Source organism: Lipophrys pholis (genome assembly GCF_963383615.2).
Source record: "Lipophrys pholis genome assembly, chromosome: 5".
Lineage (NCBI taxonomy): Eukaryota > Metazoa > Chordata > Actinopteri > Blenniiformes > Blenniidae > Lipophrys > Lipophrys pholis.
Window position 1 is genome coordinate 13,330,774 of NC_137628.1, and position 20,275 is coordinate 13,351,048.

The 20,275-nt window shown below is 42.1% G+C and overlaps 1 protein-coding gene across 1 annotated transcript in view; it reads right to left on the reverse strand.

The window, feature by feature from the left end:
* The window catches only part of cacna1ab (calcium channel, voltage-dependent, P/Q type, alpha 1A subunit, b), a 107,428-nt gene that overhangs the window by 75,303 nt on the left and 11,850 nt on the right, over nucleotides 1-20,275 (reverse strand). Inside the window, exons 3-14 of the mRNA XM_080464247.1 lie at nucleotides 10,503-10,594; nucleotides 9,816-9,968; nucleotides 8,908-9,095; nucleotides 7,374-7,477; nucleotides 7,150-7,265; nucleotides 6,999-7,043; nucleotides 6,582-6,677; nucleotides 5,830-6,027; nucleotides 3,386-3,498; nucleotides 2,216-2,328; nucleotides 1,093-1,224; nucleotides 929-1,001 (exon numbers count right to left, since the gene is read on the reverse strand). Coding sequence (XP_080320373.1) covers nucleotides 929-1,001; nucleotides 1,093-1,224; nucleotides 2,216-2,328; nucleotides 3,386-3,498; nucleotides 5,830-6,027; nucleotides 6,582-6,677; nucleotides 6,999-7,043; nucleotides 7,150-7,265; nucleotides 7,374-7,477; nucleotides 8,908-9,095; nucleotides 9,816-9,968; nucleotides 10,503-10,594 — 1,423 coding nt within the window. The remainder of the gene's footprint in view (nucleotides 1-928; nucleotides 1,002-1,092; nucleotides 1,225-2,215; nucleotides 2,329-3,385; nucleotides 3,499-5,829; nucleotides 6,028-6,581; nucleotides 6,678-6,998; nucleotides 7,044-7,149; nucleotides 7,266-7,373; nucleotides 7,478-8,907; nucleotides 9,096-9,815; nucleotides 9,969-10,502; nucleotides 10,595-20,275) is intronic.

Sequence of the window (20,275 nt, forward strand, 5' to 3'; positions counted from 1 at the left end):
TTCTGTCATCACGCTCGTACCACGTCTGCTCTGCCCGATTGTCATTATAATGATAATAGAGACGTGGTCGCTGCTGCTACAGGCTGAAGAAAGGAAGAGGGAAGCTTTCTTCTCATTATATTATTACCCAACTGGTTACATATGAGGAAAAAATCTAATCCATAAATCATTATCCCAAGATTCTTGGCTCTTCCTTTCTGAATGCTTTGAATTGTACACAGTAACTTATAGTGATGGCAGGAAAATACTACAGAGTGGGAGTTATGACATTTTGGGGGTTGCCATTGTTTTTATTGTAAATTTACTCGCAAATGTGCAGAAAAACGAATTATTACGGCCTTGGTAGCAGTAGCAGCGGTTCAGAAAAGTGATGTTTTCCCCGTTTACACAGAGACAAGCGTTGGAGGGTTTTCAAGAAGTTCAGCTCGCCTGAACAAAAATGAATGTGACAAGCAACAAATTCCTGCTGTTCGGGGTTTTTCTGTTTGTACATTTATAGTCAAAGATAATTGGGGTTTTTTTACAGGAAGAGAGCAAGAGACTATGATGTGCATCTATTGTGTGGTCACACACTTCACTACTTCTATTCCATCTGCCTGCAATCTGCACCGTATGCAAACCTCAGCAGAGTCCAATTGTAAGTGAAGCCAAACCTGCGTTTTCAAGCAGAGCGGAGTTTAAGTATGCGAAGGAAAGAATATCCAAGAATCTGAACCCTGGTCTGGTGTGAAAGCACCTAATGTCCAGACACTGTCCTCGTCTTCATCAGCCCCAATCTCCACACTGAAATGGTTTCCTCTGTGGTTGACCCCGCTGCTCGAAACCCTGAGACTAGATATCAACCAACAGGTAGTGAAATAAACTCCTTAGTCTTTTGGGTTTGGCCCTGTGACATAAATGATTATGTCTTCTCCTGTTTCGCTGGTACCTGAAACACCGTCATGATCGCAGCTGCAAACGTGTCGAAGTTGGTGGGCGGCGTTCCGTCTTCAAAGTTGAACCTGAGGAGAGTACAAAATGGTTGTTCCAATCATATCAACAGAAGATATGCATCACAAATGAGATTCTTTAGTAGATAGCACTGGTACTGACTGTCCTCCAAACAGCTGCATCCCCAACAAGGCGAACACCACGATAAAGAGGAAGAGGAGGAAAAGCAAACTGACAATGGACTTCATGGAGTTCAGAAGGGAAACCACCAGGTTTCGAAGAGGAGCCCAGTACCTGAGACAAAGAAGACACATGTTAGAACAGCTAAAATAATTAGGGGCTGAGCCCGAAAGGCAAGGACCCTATTGTACTTTTACCCATTTTCTTGGGATCTACCGAGAAAAGAAACCACCGGTCGGTACGGACATCTGACAATGCAAGGGTCTCATTGGGTAATATTTATGGCATCAACTTTCGTTCAAGCTCATCACTTAAACTCATTTTAGTTAATCCCAAATGGGTCAGACCAATCAAATGAAAGCTTGACTTAGAAATACCAATAATGCAAACGTTTTTCTAGTTTTGTGCAAATAAATACAGTGAACGAACAAAAACGTTCCCGTATAATACCCTTTTTAGAAATGAAGGTGAAATCCACAATGTTGCCAGAGTGCACAAATAACTGAAAAAAGAAGACAATGATTTGGCTCTAATGCTAATGCTATCGCTACCAATGATCACTGTTGTAACACTGACGACCGTAATAATCTCTTGGAGAATTGTTGTGATGTGCTGTCAGTTTTAGGTCTCGGCGTTCCCTCCAATCTTATAGACAAAGTGCAATCCAGAGATAAAACAGAAACAATAACTTCTTTTATCTGCACCTACCATCCTGCAGGCTGGATTGAACCATTTTACGGGCGATTTTGGCCTCATGTTTGTTGTTCTCGATACACATTTTCTCCTCCATTAGTTTGACTTCATGTCATTGGATAACCACCCTGTTTTAGTTTTGTGATCTTCTTTTGACTGTCGACAATGAAAGTCACCGTACAATCAAAGCAAATGATGTACAGGAGCCAAAACCAATCAAAATCCCTCCAGAAGGGAACGTCAAAACAAGCCTCAAAGTGCCAAGTCGTCAAAAACGTGTGGGTGTAACAGGATAAAGCAATGGAGTCTCTTTTGTAAAAGTGACAAAACCTCAGTCTTTTCTCGTCATGATCGTCATGAGCTGTTCGCACACAAAAGGACGCATGGTTGGAGAGGTAATGGAGAAGCTTACTTGGTGACTTTGAAGATGCGGAGCAGTCGTAGAGCTCGTAACACACTGATTCCAAAGGATGTGCCCGGTTTTATGGTGGCCCACACAACCTCAAAGATACTGCCGACGATTACCTGCACGCGAACAACAGTCAGTTGTGTTGGATACATCCAACAAAACACACGCGTTAAATAAGAAAAATCTGGTGATTCTGTGGTCATGTGCCAAAAAGAGTACTGAGTCAACCATTAAATAAACAGTAAATGAGTATAGGCATAAGGTCTAGATATCCAAAGTGCTGAAGGAAACCAAGTATGCCTGAACACTATCGCCTCGAGACAGACAGTTAGTCATCTCTGGTTTTGGCCCTGCGTTCACAACAAATTCATTCAAGTGAAAACAGAACATTTTTGTTGCATTTTGGATGTCCGTTTACACAACAACTGTGCTCGGAGCCACTGAAAACCTATTTGGAATGGCTCTCAGGGTGGAACTTTGCAAACTTTCAAAATATTGCTGAATAAACACCAACATTTTCTGAGAGGTAAACATAAGAAATGTGCCTTTTCACTTGCAATGTCATATAAATGGAGCCTCAGTTCAACTAGGTGAGTAAGGATATTAAATACAAGAATGGTGCTGTAGAATGGGAAACCTATCGCAGTGGTAGAGGTGCTTGGTCACAGATTTTGCCCTCTGGTAGTGATAATGAAATGTTTGTGGCCAACATGATGATAAAAAGTTACCACATTTATATATTCAGAAAGCCGAAACCATCACAATTCATTAGATCTAACACCACTGGTTAAAAATCATTTACAGATTATTTGTTTATCAAGACTTTCATCATTAAAAAGTCAGCTTATTCTGCTACTTATTTCGTCACGCTGACATACTGCGTCGCCGCATGACAGCGTGACGAAATAGGAAGGGGAGTGCACTTGTGCCTCTGCACCCGTAATGTTTCATTGTGAGATTGTTGCAGCACAACAAGAGAAAAATCTATGTTTCCGTTCTGGTGACGAAATGAACTGTTGGATTTGTCCACAAAAATCTGATAGTTACAAGCTGAGTTTGTCTTTTTTTCCACTTAGTCACAGTCTGTGTGTGTGTGTGTGTGTGTGTGTGTGTGTGTGTGTGTGTGTGTGTGTGTGTGTGTGTGTGTGTGTGTGTGTGTGTGTGTGTACTCACCACACAGTCAAAGCAGTTGAATGAGGAGTGGAAGTAGGGCTGGATGCCCAGGCCATACATCTTGATCAGCATCTCAGACATGAACAAACCGAGGAAGATAAACTCTGCATAGACTGCAGAAAGGAGAGAGGAACAACAAAAAGAAGGTGAGCAGGGACAGAAAAGAGAGAGAGAGAGAGAGAGCGAGAGAGAGAGAGAGAGAGAGAGAGAGAGAGAGAGGAGTGTGTGAAGGGAAGGGATGTGTAAAAAAAAAAAAGTGAGGATGGAGGAGGGCAGAAAATGACAGAAAGAAGGGTAAGATAGAAGTAAAGTGGAGGCGAGTAAAATCAGATAAAAAGAGAGGAACAAGTAAAAAAAAAAAAAAAAGGAAGGGAGAGAAAGTAAGAGAAGATGAGTGGAAGTCAATAGTGCCGCCGGTCCAGCGGTGTATGACAGCGTGGTGATGAATGGACTCCATCAGCAACTACAGCCTCATATGCTAATGACACTGGACTCTGGCCAGTGTGTGTGTGTGTGTGTGTGTGTGTGTGTGTGTGTGTGTGTGTGTGTGTGTGTGTGTGTGTCATGTCGAGCGCATCTAAAGCTGAAGTAGGTTTTTTTTTTTTAGCATTTTAAAATCAACCAATAAAATCTGAATCATATTACTGAGAATAAGTAGCACTTTTTCAGGAAAAAGTTAAAAGTTTCACATTTTGCAATTTTCTTATTCCCAATTTTTTCCCCCTGACATTACAAATCAAAGCTATTTGCATATATCATTCTTACCCTGTCAGAACACTTGAACCCAATCAATACCATAACTGTGTGTGTGTGTGTGTGTGTGTGTGTGTGTGTGTGTGTGTGTGTGTGTGGTGATGCATCCTTGCTGGGACTTTCACCCTATACGGATGCATGAGGATTCATGTCACCATCATTTAATTTTGATGTGAAGATATCGTTCGTGTGAGACTGTGGTTGAGATTAAAGTAAATTGTAGCTCGTCTAAATCTGAAAGAAGTCATAGTGCTTCAATGTACTGTCCTTAAAAGACATTAAAACATGAATGTGTGTACTCTGTTTAGCGCTAAAGAGCTAGAATCAACTGAGAGGTTCAAGAATGCATTTTAGTAATGTTTTAAAAAATACATGACGGCTGTTTGTGCACAGTATTTACAGCAGCGTTGTTGAAAGACTTAAATCTTCCATTTAAATTCCACATACCTCAATTACAACTTTCTAGCCTCTCAATGGACATTTGTAGCATCTGATCCAGGACAAGAGCATACGATGGGGAAGTGTCGTGCAGTGAATTAGGATTGTTGACTAGAGTAACGACTGTTCCAGAAATAAGAATATATGGATCAGGTTTTCCAGATTGGAGGAGTTTCCACCCAATCAGGCTTGTTTTGAACACGTTGAGCAGGTTGATCAAATTTGGGCTCCTTTTCAGAATTAGTTTTTTTGGATATTCCAGAGAAAACATGAACAATATAACTATCACATGACCAAAACGTAGTTTCTTTGCCAAACAATCTGTATAGGCTGTTTGATAGCGTGACTGCACTGTTGTGGAAAGACTGTTTATGCTTCATCTTTGCACTTGTGCAACTTGGTGTGATAATTCTATGATTTCAACACGATTTCACTCCAGTAGTTAAGATTTCGGCTGATTTTTATTGGTTTCTTCATGTATTTGGACTGAAAACGAACATATCTGTCAACCTTACAATATTATATGACCATACATGAAAACATTCAGAGGAGAATATGGAATAAGTCTAAGTTTCGTGACTGAAACACCTGATTTTTGCTGTTTAGCGGAATTATTTATTATATCTTTATTTGCATGTATAGGAGGAGACAGAAGGTTGAGGTGAGAGTGAGCAGCAGAGGTGATTAAACTGGAGACACATAGGTTCACATGTTGGTTTTGGTTATAACATTTATATTTGAAGGCACACAGTTGATATATATTGAGTAAATAGATATTAAACTAATATACATGTGATGCAGTTGTCTATTTTTTTATTTGATTGGGAGCAGATTTAGCCGGTTTTTGAATTAAAATAGCTTTAAATTCACAGAATTGCGAAAAGTCCATCGATAATACCAGCAACGTATGCAGACCTTTGGTTCATCCAAGTTACAGATCAAAGTGTTTTACCAATCTGAAGCTTAAATTATATAAAGCTGAGTGGACTTTTAAGTCAATACACTGAATGTGAAATATTTCATTGAGGCGGAAACTCTTCAAACTGGCTGAGATTTTAAGCATTCTGCTCAAAGTTAATGAGCTAAAAACAGCACAGAAAGGAAAAATACTTGTGACAGTAATGCTGAAGTCACGATGAGTTTGTGAAGACACCAACATTATATCAAAGATCAGAAAGTTTGGGTGTGCCGCACATTGTGTTAGTGAGCATGTGTGAATGTGTGCGCTCGGTCTTCGAGGTGCATGGACTCACAGAGGAAGTCGGAGAGCAGCTGAGGCTGGTTGTAGTGCACCGCCGCCACGCACATGGTGTTCAGGCCCACGAGGCAGAGCACCGTCCAGTAGAACGCTTGCGTCTTCACTATCTTGCGGATGAAGAATCGCAGCCGCCGCTCGTTTTTACTGTAATTGGAGCCGTCCTTACCACTCTTGATACTGGACCGGGCAAACCCTGGAGAGGGGGGGGGGGGGGAGGTGGAAATGCCACTTATAGAAAGCTGTAATTTCTACATGATAATCACACTGTCAGACCCAATCGAAGAAAGGTGCATAGTCTTACAAATTCCATTGAGAAACACTGAATTTGTGCCTAAGAAATATAAGAATCATCAGCATTGGAGTGGTGGTACCCTTCATTTTGCCCTATGTCCGCTAAGATGTTTTAAAGTCATTCCTAAAACCAATGAGCAATGAAATATGAAATAATGAGTGATCAACTCATCATTTAAGGTCCTTTTGTCCTTAAGAAAAAAAAATTCACAACTAAGTTCCTGTTTACACAACAATCGTTTTCCTTTTAGGAAAGTTGACACGGCAACGTTTCGGAAACTATGTCTGTTCCCACTGAAACAGCAGAAACAATAAAAACAACGCAGTTTTTCTGTATCATAAGCAAACAAATCATAGAAATGATACCATTTTCACAGAGTTGATTGTCTGAAAAACCCAAATTAAAGGCACGGTCTATTTGTATGAGTATGCAGGATCCAGCCCTGTGTGCCGTACCAACAGCATCTCCCATGTTGTCCTCTCCTTCCTCGGGGTTCCTCAGCAGCTCCGTCTTGTTGTTTTTGGTTTTGATAGTTGGCCTTCGCCTCGAACCTAGCATGAGACAAGAGGTCAAACAAAACCAAGAAGCGCCGTCTCTTCTGCCTATCAAATGTTGCTTCTATATCTCGCCCTTCCCACAGAGTCTGTCACTTTCTAGCTCTATGTGCTAAACCTGACGTTTACACATTGAAACGAGCAATTCTAAAATTGCTTGGCGAAAACATTGCTAAGGCCTGTTGTTAAAACCAGCACACAAGATTTTCATGACATTTGTGGTTCTTCTTCCATCTTAGATGTTCGCTCCACACAGCTCTATGGTTGGAGTTTCTTAATGTATGCCTATATACATGTAAAAGGAAGAAGTTCAGTTACCATCAAAGTTTACTGTTCCATCTTCCTCAGCCAGAATCACCTCCTCTGTAAGATAGAATAAGACGTTAGCAACCCTGGTGTCAGGGTTTTACTTGGTTTTTCCAATGCTTATGCAGGGACTAGAGCAGTGTGTGTCGGAGTGCGCACCGACCTGCTTTGCAGATCCACTCCAAGTATCCGTTGAGCTCCCTCTCAATCTGCTGCTGTCGCCTCAGCTTGAGGAACTCACTCCTGTTCTCCACCCGCTCCCTCTCTTTGGCAAATTCACTGTGGGAACAGTTGGCATTTACTCATCTCCATCAATCAAAATCAAAAGAAAGGAGACAATTACAGGCAGAAAGTACTGAGGTTTTATTGCCGAACTGCGAGCCGTACCCTGAGAGTACACCCAGCACCAGGTTGAGCATGAAGAAGGAGCCGATGATGATGAGGGGGATGTAGTACATCCAGTTCCAGGCACTGCCCTCCACATCGTTACTCTGCAGGAGAGGCAAACATGCAAACAAATATCTTTTAACTGGTATTATATTTGAAATGTTCTGTTCCTCTACTACAGACCAGTTAAGTAAGATATTCTATTCGCGTCTTGAACATTCTCTCATTGAAAAAAGGTCTGGTGTGACACATTTAAAATCAGATATAGCTGTTAAAGATATGAAATTATCCTAATACAAACAATATTTCCCGGCACTGTTTAAAAATCTAAGATTGAACTAAGACTTCCTGCTGTTTTGCGTTCCGATTTTTTTTTTTCCCCCGTCAATTTTCGTTGAGCCAACAGAGGAGTCAGCCGCCCGAAACATCAATAACGTTGAATGTCTTTGTGCTTTTCATTGTAAACAATAATATGGAGACACAAGTCATGTGCAGGGTCATGTTACGCCGGCTTCTGCTTGTGTAGACAACAATGGCATGCAAGGCGCAGCAGCGACAATATTATCTGACAGTCCGTCTCTTCCTGATCGAACACAACCGAGAGTCGCACAAATCAGGTTACAGGGGGGATATTGTGTCTGCACGGCCCGCGTAATACTTTAACGGGACAATCGGCTGATTATTATCTCCCGCCCCGGAGCGCCGCGTGCATGCGTTAGGTTCTTCAACCTCATGGCACGACGCAAAGGAGCCCATTCTCTATTAAACTTTCATTGGTTTCCTCCTGACTGCCTGTGCGAGTGTGGAAGTCAGCCTCCATCCATCAGAAAAGATGTTAAATATAGAGTGAGACGGACCAGAATAGAGAGCAGAGGAGGCAGGGAGGGAGATGAGAGCGACTCGCTAAGCAAGGAAAAGGAAGAGATGAGTGGACGGATAAAGAAAGTCAAAGAGATAATGACAACGAGAGGGATGGATGGAAAAGGACTTCTTGGGACAAATAAATGGTCAAACCTCAAACTACTTTATGCTTCATTCAGCTGAATAAAAATCTAAGTCGAGCGCCGATGTCTGCCGCCACCCATCCGAATGAGTGTGAAAACACAGCGTATAAAACCTAATCGACTTGGTTTTCACCAGTACGTGTGGTTAAAAACAAACAAACCAAAAAACCACACCAACACAGACTGTTTGAGCTGACTCATTGATTTTCTCTCATTGGCTCGTGTGTGGCCTCATTTTATTTAATCTTTATCGCTTTATTTCAAATATTGTAGAATGATTTATTGATATACAGTATTACTTTTTGACTGCTACTGCAAAATAATTTTTTTTTAAAAGTACATTTTCTGCCTTTTATTCTACTATAACTATATTTTTCCATAGTCTGTGTTAATAGGATTGTTTGGCGTTGAGTTGACAATGACTTAAAGATGACTTGACAAAACAATGACGGAGGTAGTAGCTGGGGAGCTGGGGTTTGATTCCCCCGTTGTAAATGGAAGGTTCGTCTCGGGGAACGTGCAGAACGTACGAAGTAGAGCATGTCTGTCCATCCCTCCATGGTGATGCACTGGAAGACGGTGAGAACGGCAAACAGGATGTTGTCGAACTGGGTGATGCCGTAGTTTGGTCCGAGCCAGCCGCCTCTACACAAAGTGCCGTTGGGACACAACCTGGACGGCAACTCTTGGCCACATGGCAATTGGTCCACGATCTCTCCTGATCAGTGAGAGCAAAGAGAGAGAGACAAAAACATAACTGGTTATTTCTGAGATTCTGTGGCTCAATTTGTCAAAGTGAAGTTGTCTTTCAGTCTTAGGTTCGGTCCCCCATCTCCTTCTGTCCATACGCGGAAATATTCTTGAGGATGGAACACTGAACGTCTCCATTGCTCCCAATGGACGGTTGGCATCCATCCCCCATAGTGCTTTTTGACTGCTAAAGCAGGTAAAGTTATACACTGTGATCACTTTAAGATTCTTTTGATGGAGACACAAACCCTTTTCATAGAGAACTCGACGACTTGGTGGAGTTGATTTTGTAAAGATTACTTGTGGCTTTAAATAAAATAAATGTATCTTTACCTAGTTACCAGCCAGATATCACACCTGGGGTGTCAGATTGCACTGTGGGAGGAAACTGGAGTACCGGGGGAGAACATGCAAACTCCACACAGAAAGGCCCTGGGTTGAACCCAAGACGTGAGGCGAGAGCACCAATCACTGAAAGGAAATTGGTAAGCAACAGGAGACCAAAGTGGAATTCTTTTTAAGTCATATCTTGACTTTCAGACAGCAAACTTCATGGGGGGGGGGTTGGGAGAAACGTTTTGAGAGATGCACCATAGGAAACATTCAGACTCCTCTACTAAAAGACACTTTGAAAGCCCTCCGAGGGCTCCAGTGTGGAGAACAGTGAGTAAGTCTGTGTTGTTTTTACCTGTAACCTCATCAAAGCAGGTGGCGTGGAACTTTCCCATGTAGAACTCCAAGCCTATGATGGCGAACATGAGGATGGCCACAAACAGCAGCAGGCCGATCTGCAGCAGGGGGATCATGGCCTTCATGATGGATTTGAGCACCACCTGCAGGCCTGGAGGTCACAGTGTAAAACAAATGATCAGGAGGAAGTTGAAAAAGACTGAACCCTACAGTTTATATTAGGGATGCACCAATAGCACTTTTCTAAGGGACAAGTACAAGTACGAGTACTGACCTTTATCTACTTCTGTATACAGGAGGTGGTTCGCGACAACCAGCAAGCTCAGTCCAACATCAGACATGCTTCCATTATGTTTATCATGACAATGCTTGTCCTTTCTTGTCTACCTGCTGCTGATGTTGCTAACAGATGACGTCACGTAATACTCGCAAAATTTTATCAGAGATCTTTAATGAGTCAGTGCATTATCAGACCCGATATCGGTATTGACACTGGTGCATCCCTAATTCATATGGTGATGAAACACAAAAGACCCAGTTCCGGTATCTCACTAACCACCATGTTAAGGCTGCTGTTCACCAGAACTTGCTCACCAACATTATCAAGTAAATTCACAGCTTCTTTTATTCGGAGTTGATGATCAACAGTCAATGTGTTGTAAAGTTGCAATGAAAATTCACTTACTGGGAATCCCAGAGACCAGTTTCAGTGGTCGCAACACCCTGACGGCTCGTAGCGTCCTCAGATCAAGCTGAGAGCCCACCGATGACAAAATACTGCAGCAAGAAACAAAAAAACACAACACAAAACAAATTCAATTTGAAGAAGTCCTATGTTTCACAGAGGTATCCTATTAACAGATAAACCAACAAACCAACAGCAGTGAAAACATCCTCCTGTAAATTATATCAAAAATGTACTGGACATCTGCAGGACCAGTATACAACAGAACACCAATCATAGTGAGGTGAATCTATTTTCTAACACTGCAAAGTGTTATAATTGTCTTTATAATGTATACTGATAAATACAGACAATAATGTTTAGTTTTTTTTAATTACCAAACCAAAAGTCTAAAAAAAGACCCCAGATTAACTCAAAGAAAGACTGTTAGATCCTTCTACAATCTCGGATTTGTCAAAACAATACAGTGAAGCCAAACACTGAGGACCGTTACCTCAAAGATTTGTACTCATATTTTAAGGCCTAATTTATACAACAACATGTCAAGTGAAAATGCGTTTTTGCATTTTGATTTCAGAAAAGTTTCATGTTTAATGTTTGGTAATGTTTTAAAAGCTATGTCCGTGTTTACACGGAAACGGCAGAAACTACAGATGGTCCAATGTATTCACTTCACCAGTCAGTGGCTATAATGTTACGGCCGAGTCGTGTAAGGCATGCTGAGACTAAAGTCCATTTATCATTTCCACGCAATATAGAAAAGCACATCAGGTCCCTTTTTAATCAGTGTCTGTGAATGTCAATAACTAGTTTGGTAACGCCATGTTTGCTGTTCCCAAGAGCTGCTACTGTGTGTGCGTGTGTGTGTGTGTGTGTGTGTGTGTGTGTGTGTGTGTGTGTGTGTGTGTGTGTGTGTGTGTGTGTGTGTGTGTGTGTGTGTGTGTGTGTGTGTGTGTGTGTGTGTGTGTGCCTCTGATGTGAAGCCAGCCTGAGATAGGTTGGAAAATTCCACGCTCCGTCTTGTACGGGGGCGGAAGGCAGGGGCTGTCCGACGGGAAGGAGGGGGTGCGGGGGTGTAGAGAGGGGAGGGGAGGGGAGGGGAGGGGGTTGCTCTGAGGAAGTGGAGAGACTCGAGCAGAGGGGAGGAGCCAAACAACCTCACGTTGGATGAGCTTCTAGCTGACACGCTACATGATACACTGGCATAAGACATCACTTTGGCTGCTTCACTCTTATATTGAAGACTTAAATTTTGAGCAATATCAACATAATTGTCACTTGATATCGAAGTCTAACTTTAAAGCTCAAGTTTCAGTCTTTCCAGTTGTCATTGCATGATCTCCAAAACAATGGCAAAATGGTGAAATAAACAAACCCATTCAGGGTATGATCTCCTAAAGGAATGCACATAGAGAAACGGGAGCAAATGTGATATTGTGCACGCACGCACAAGCAAATTAAGGATGCAATGGAGATTGAGGACCCCATTTACACAAAAACATTTTCACGAATTTTTTTTGAATAATAGTAGCGTTTTGGTCCTCAGAGTGACTGAAATCACGGTTACCAGGGAAACTTTTTAAAAACTGACTCCGTGTCAATGGAAGCGGAGGAAAAAGCAACTTCTCTGAAACGCTGCTGCTGTGCATGCACACTTCTTTCTTTCTTTCTTTAAGTTAAACGCATGTTTATTTGCTGTAAGGTTTCAATACGTTCGATAACGTCCTCCACCAACATGTGGAGGACGTTATGCCATGACAGTGGTATTTTCCAGCAGAACGTTCTAATCGTGTCCTAATGCAAGAAAAACCTTCAATTGAAGGGTGTAACTGACGTTGGTCACCCACAGAACACAGTATTCCAATGCTATTCATCATGCTTTACACTGGATCTTAGTACATCAAAGCCCCAAGTGTTAAAAAATGTTGGCGTCTCCTCCTCAACTTCTCCCTTCTGGTCCATTCCCTCCCTCCTTCTCCCCCGTCACCCCATCCATCCTTCTTGCCTCTCTCTCTCCAGGTTGGTTGCTAATTCCAGTAAGAGGTCATTTATTAACAGACACAGTACCGGCAGCCAAGCCCCTCATTCCCTCAATGGCTTTTTAACTGCCACGGCTAAAGGCCACGCCGCAGCTCGGAGAAAACCGGACCTCAGCAAAACGAAGCGCACTGCTACTCCGGTCTTGACACGGTGTTTGTGTAAATTAGAGCACACAGCCGGGACGTAACTGTAACTGCATGACACTGCAGCTTGTAGCTCTAAATGGGATTGCAAATCACCGTCTTTTTCTGACTGGTAATTCATGCCGGGTCTCTGCAGCACAACATTTAGCGCTATTAGCGTGTATTTTCATAATATGAACTGCAGATTGCAACACTTTGCGTATAATTTTAGGTTTTCTTTGAGTGATCTTGTTATTTTTCTGGGACTATAAAAGCTCTGAATAAATTCATTTTTTCTATAGTTTACTTCTGCATGAATGAGTAAACATCCAGCACAAGTGCAAAGAATCAGTTCTCTTCTGTTGCCTTTATGTCTCCCAGCTTGCAGCTGCTTGTTTTATTTCTGTCTCATTTCAAGGTGACTTTTTTTCTTTTTCTTTTTCTCTACAGTGGGCAAATGCTTGGATATTCATCCGTGCGAAATGGCAACCACCCGCTTCTGCCAGACAAACCTAAACCTCCGGGAAGCAGTCACCCCTGGCAACGGCTGAGCAGGCCTGCAATTTAGGGAGGTGGCCAGTAGAGGGAGCAGGGACTGTGCAGGAGGTAGAGGATGGGGATGGAGAGACGGGCTGAAAAAGAACAATTTTGAGGATCTAAAAACAACAGGATGACAAGTACAGGAGTACTGCATGATAATCTTATTAACACTGCCACATCAGCAGTTGCAATATGTCTACAAATTTGGCCAATAAGATGGCGTGATGGATTATGCGCTGGTCTTGGTTCTGACTCGGTCTTGAGATAAGTGGTGTTTATTACAATACCACCTGGTTCGCACAAACTAGTGTCCTGAACTTTTATTGCTATGGAAAGAATAATTAACCTGCTGCTAACACAGTTGTCGTTGGCTAGGTGTTACTTTGGTGAAGTTTCTCACGCACCTCAATCAGCTACTTAGCACACGCTTCTTTCAGTATTTATATCGCTTATCTAATTCATTTCTCGTTTCCATTCTTGCTTCCTGCAATAGCGAATAGTCAAAAAACAGCCCCCTATTCAAAATATTAGAGCTCTTAACACCCATGTTTGGGGTTTTACACCGAGCTATATTGAGGTGCTTTTCCCTCTTTAAAAATCTTTTTTTTCGTACATTAAGAGAGCAAATAAAACATTTGCTAATCCCATCAGTATACCATTTTATGCCCCCAAATTCCCCTAAACGACAGAGATTATACAAACACAGGAGCTCACAGGGGAGGTCGCTTCTTATTAGAGAACACAAGAGAGTCCCTGATGAAATGCAGACTTGGAGGGAAGAGACTCGGCATCCCCTCAGAGACCCACAGCGTTGGAGAGAGTGAGCAGATTGAAAAAGAGTGATAGTCCTGTGTGTCAAAAGTGTGAGGTTCATCCGCTTAGAGAGAGAGAGAGAGAGAGAGAGAGAGAGAGAGAGAGAGAGAGAAAGAGAGTGAGAGAGAGAGAGAGAGACTCAGGAGAGCTGGAGGTTCATCTGCAGAGGGAGAAGGTGTTTGGACGGTGATGACAGAGGCTCTCACTGCAGGGAAACACCTCGCAATCAACCTGTGAGGCTGCACACACACACCACATACTGTTCTGTGTTATTCTCGTGTACGTTTGACCCTCCTCTTTTATGGCATATATGTTATAAAATGGTACAAAAAAAATAAATAGAAATATTATCCCGTATTGTGAATACATAAAGGTAATCTTCAACCACTCTTATTGTAAGATGGGCTTCAGGCAAATAGTTTGATTGGTGGAGCAGCTCTAATTAACATTGCATTCTTCTCCGGCCTTTGTTTACTGATGATAACCTACTATATGTACATGTTGGGGATGCTCCTGGTGACTAAATTCTTAATGGATTAAGAAAATTACCAATAGAAACTGAAATAGTCGAGAAAAAAAAGCACCAAAATTAGTCCAAATGTGGCTCAATCTTTATTTAGAAGTCTTAACCATTGTCCTTGAATTATCCCATGTGTATTAAGAGCCAAAGAAACAATTAATCACCGTCGTTGCACAACAGCAGCTTTTTAAATAATATAAAATCTGAATATGAACCTGAGGTGGAAAGAAAATGTCTACTGTTTGATTGCTTAAACTTAATTACAAAGGAAATAAAATGCTGAACAACTTTTATCCATTACGTGCTCTATTGCAACGTCGATAGCATGCCATGTAATTAAATTTACCTGGATAAAAGAAGATAAAATTTATGAATTATGTAAATAAAACCATCGTTTTCATCAATTGGCTGGAGAACTGCAGATTCAAGTACCGTACCCCAAATCCTGCTTCATTACAGTAATTTAAGTATTTATAATTTATTACCGCCACCTAAGGTGATCTGATTGCCTGTTTTTTTTTGTTTTTTTACCTTATAGACAGAAAAAAAAACTTTAAAAAAGTGTTTTCTCTTGATATTGGAGATGCAGTAAAAGTGAATTTACACTACTACCCGGCTTTGCTTTTTCCGTCTCACACATGATAGTTATCAGGGTAGAAACAGGACAGGTATTAGAAACACTTGTAACTAATATGAACTGAGTAGTTTCCTTTCAGTGACTAAATTTCCTCAAGGCTTTAAACTATGTTTCAAGTAATTGTCAGACAGGAAGTGATGAAAACCCTCCGACGGTCGTCATCTTATGGCCAGTGACGATGACGATGCCTGACGGCCCTGATGAAGATGTCAGAGGTCACCCTCTGCCTTTACTTTGCCCGGTCTCTCCCCGATCACGGTATTGCCATGGCAACCGGTGATTCCTCTCTTCGCAGAGTCTCCACGGTTACCGGCCTGCTCTCATTCATAAGCGTTGCCAGGGAAACGCAGCCCCGGCTCATTGATGGAATCTCGGCATTGCCGCAGCAACGGGGATGGGAAGTGGGTCTCCTAGCGATTGATTTTCAACCCCTCCAAACCCCCGCATTTCCCGCCCACACATATACCCACATGCACTCACCCACACACACTATCCTCACCTACCCCTGAAACACCCTGTTCTCCCAGCAGCTCCTGGGCATCCTGGCTATCGTACAGTATGTACACTCAAGTGGAACTTCCCCTCCATGCACACACACACACACACACACACACACACACACACACACACACACACACACACACACACACACACACACACACACACACACACACACACACACACACACACACACGTCAAATCTGAGTGTATGTGCTGGCTCTGTATTCATACGCAGCATATGATCAGATGACAGTGATGAATGCAGCGCAGCTCAGATTATATGGTAATATGGATGACCCACTTCCTCTGAACACTAAAGATGTTGTCTTACATACAGCAGTGACATCGCAGTGATGCACGGACACAGAGAAGCAGGTATGAGTGTCTTATTTTATATGGAAGATAGCTGGGCTGAACTCTAGAACATGGACGTAAAATACATTTATTTATTGGGGACCATTGGTGGTTTTCCATTGATTTTCTTTTCAAATCAATGCAGTATTAAGTGGTTCTATTAACTTTGATCAATAACGTTGGGTAATATGAACATAGTTTAAGTCACTCTGTCAAAGCTAATTAACAAGTTGCAGATTAGAGATCTTCTTTTAAACTGAATTTTTTTTAATTCAAGATGATTGGACCATCAAACAGTGAACATTCAACACAGTGTATTCAGGTTAAACATATTCTATTAATTTGTTCTACTTGAATTGCAAATTATGGAAAGTCACCCCTGTGGAATTCCACAAAAAACATTTAAAATCAATTCATAAATCCCCTGTGATCCCTGAATGTAGACTGGATTTTAAAAGCACGAAAAAGAGCTTCATTGTTGTCTACACAACAATGTTTTCAAGTAAAAACTGGACATTTTTGTTGTGTTTTGGGGGGCTGTTTACACAACAACGGTGCTCAGAGTAACTGAAGACTGAACTTTTTGAAAGTCAGCTCCCAAGTGTCAACGCATGGCCAATTCTGTGTGAAGGGACAATATTTTCAAATGTTGCCATGTAAACACAAAACTTTTCTAAAAGTAAAATGCAAAAAACGACGCGCGCAAACAAGGCCATAGTAAGCTGCCTACCTTTCAACTTCAAAATATCTTAAAATGTTCTTGTAATTTCATCAAAATAATTGTGAAATAAAGAAAGTAGACATGTTGAATCTGATGGTGAAGCTTTGGACAATGGGACAGGATCCAAAAATCACATACGTGTGATATGTGTTTCCTGTGTGTGTGTGTGTGTGTGTTTGTGTTTGTCTATGTGTGTGTGTGTGTGTGTAAGAATGCATGTGCACATGGCTCATGTGTGCATTGTGTGGAAATAGAGTGGGAGTGCCATGTGTCATCGCAGTGTGAGCTCCTGTCCCCTTAATGTCTCCCACTGAGCCCACAGCCCCCCCTTCCCAGCTTAACACACACACACACACACACACACACACACACACACACACACACACACACACACACACACACACACACACACACACACACACACACACACACACACACACACACACACACACACACACACACACACACACACACACACGTACAATCTTGCATGATCAAATTAGAGAAATCCTAACAATGATTACACTTTTTGAAATGCGGCCCAGTCAGATCATCTTGGTGAATTTCGGGGCTTTTTCAGCGTCTCCTGTCTCTTTATGTAATCGCAGACTGAGTCCACGTTGTTGAGATCAGGGCTCTGTGGGCACGACACCATCTGTTTTTAAGACTCCTTTAATGTTGCGGAGGCCGGTTCTGACTGACTCGAGCAGTAGATTTGGAGCAGTCGCCACGCAGTAGATACTACGATAACCATGATTTGGCATCTCTGTGATTGTACTGCGTGACTAATAAAAATGGAAAGATCTTAATTGGCAAAAAAATGCAATACCATTTTTTTTTTTCTTTTTCTCAAAGCCCTCCCATATTGTGTCTAAGAAGGGCCAACATCCTTCACCCGTGGTTGATTTCCGAAAACATTGTAGTGAAGCCAAGTGACACCGAGAGCTTTCAAATGAAAAGAATTGTCTTACTGTGGAGGTTTTTTTTGGACAAATGTAAATCTGATTTTTACAGCCTATGATCGGGCAAAGACTTTCTCTCTGGGTCTCTGGGATCTCTCAAGGCCGGGAACTCCTCTTGTAATGTGACTCACAAGCTTCATTGTAAAACGCTTATGTCTGATACAACTTTGGTTGACTTTGGTTTTACTTGCTCTGCAACTATTTTCCATCCCTTTACAAGCACACCCAAATAGTATAACGTAACCGCGTTCACTAAAAGTTTGCCGGTTTTCCATCAAGGCCCACTGTGATCGTTGATGCTCACTGAGGTGGTTTCTATTCTTCATTAAAATTGTACTTATTTGATAAGACAAGATGAGTCTGAATCACCAAGAGTATTGCCTGTTGGCAACTTCAAATTGGAGTCAAAGAGGAAAGGAACGGTGGGGCCCCAATTACATGGCAACGCTTTCAAGTAGGGATGCACTGATGCCACTTTTTTCCAAAATGAGTAGTGTATGAGTATTTGCATTTGAGTACTCACCGAAACCGATATTGAGTACTTAGGCCAGTACACACATTTATTTTTTTCCGACAGATGTTATTTGAACAACATTCCTACATTGTGATGTACCGACATTCAAAATTTGCTCTTTTATGGCGCTGCCACATATACTATAAGAAAACATTCAATAAAACTTTAGTTATCAGTGGAACAGCGCTTTGAGCAAGCTGTGCGCCCCTCGCTGGCCGCCCGCGCTTTGCAGTGAAGTGCCGTAAGTGGTGTCGTAGGTGTCGGTGGCAGGTTTATGAGTACGTGTACAAGTACTCATGCCTGGTATCGAGCCGGATACCCGATACTGGTATCGGTATCGGTGCTGTTTACACTACACTGACAACTCAACAGAAACAGCCCCCATGGTGGAACTTTTTAAAAGCACTCTGAATCTGTCTCCATGTAAACAGGAAAAAAAAAAACTACTTTTCCGAAACACTGATATTGTACATATGCAATATTGGTAAATGGTGAATAGTTTTTCAGCGCATGCGCGAGTAGATGGACAACAACAATAATGTTTGGCTGCTTCTGCTTTCTGCCATTCAGGTCGACTTGACCACACGACATGCCAACCACGACATAAGAACGGAGCCATCTTCTAGATCAGTGCTTCACAACCAACCTTGCTAATGTGCCTTGATGTTATCTGGACGCGACGTGACTCCATTGGCAATGCAAAAACCATAGATTGAACAAAGATCTTTGTGTAGTAGAATCTACCATTTTGTACATACATACGTTTGGAACATTTCAAGTATTTGTGTTGCCATCAAACATTGAGATGTTTTCAAAGCAATTGAATGCAGTTTTTGATCATCTTACAACACCGCTCACAAACATTTGTGAAATGTTTTTGGGTTTTTTTTTAGGTGAGAAAAGAGTTGGTCTGTCACGTTCTTACTATGAGCTTGCCGACAGCATTTTAACAACTGTTATGTCAGTGCTCGCTAAGTCCCAACGGCTTTCCCACGGGAGAGCCTATTAGACAGGCAAAGAGGCGAGGTCGGCATAAGAACCGGGCGGGAACGGTCCAAGGCTCCATCACCTCTGGGCTGGGGTGTTGAATCTTCTCCCTTCGTATGCCATCTCTTGCACTTCATCAAAGACGCAGCTATCTGTATTTTGGTTTCACTCCTGCTTCCTCACGTCTTTTTCCACCCCCTGGTTGCCAAAGCGTTCGCTGGCAAAAGTAAGACAGAAGCACTCTCATTCTGACCACATTCCCCGTCCTCATCCACCCTTCCTCTCCTTTTCCCTCAGTTCATTTTCTCGCTCCTACGTTATTGCTGATCTCAGCAGAGTGCTAACACTCAGCTGATGTACACTCTCTCCCCACCTCCACCCCCAGCCAAGCTCACTTGTTCCCACCATCTTGCCCTCCTCCGGCTTCATTGTTTCGCTCTCTTACTCATTTCTATTCTCACTTAAATTCATGTTAGATCTGGTATGGAGGATGAGGAGAAATGAAAGGGTCAGATGGGACGATAACTCCCTTGTCTTTCCTTCTTTGTCCTCCACGTCCAAACTCCTTCCATGCATGCGTCTGTCCTTTAATCAAATATGTGTTTCATTGACCTTTATTTATCTTAGGGGTGGCCTGCTGACTGTGCTTTTCTGAAAAAACTGTCTGTCCACTGGAGGATTTTAGAGCTCGAGTAGCTTTTTTGTTTTCTATCCACAGTCCTTGATGACTGGTTGTAGAACCCGAATGCAAAAAGTGTGAGCGCATGAATGTGCTGAAACAAACCAATCGGTTGGTTTACACTCACTCTTGTAGGGACTTCTTATTCTAAGTGTAATCTATACTACCAACCTCACTGTACATCTAAGCAAAATGGGACATTTTGGCAAGTGGTGGCAACACTGGCTGTTCAGTGATGTATTAAAATGAAAAAAAGAAGAGAGGCCCAGTCCCATCCATGACACCAATAGATATAATATAGATTGACCCAGACACTGCAGACACTATCAGATTATAGATAAACTCAAGCAGTTCTGTGAGTTTGATTTGCCCAAATCTTTTCT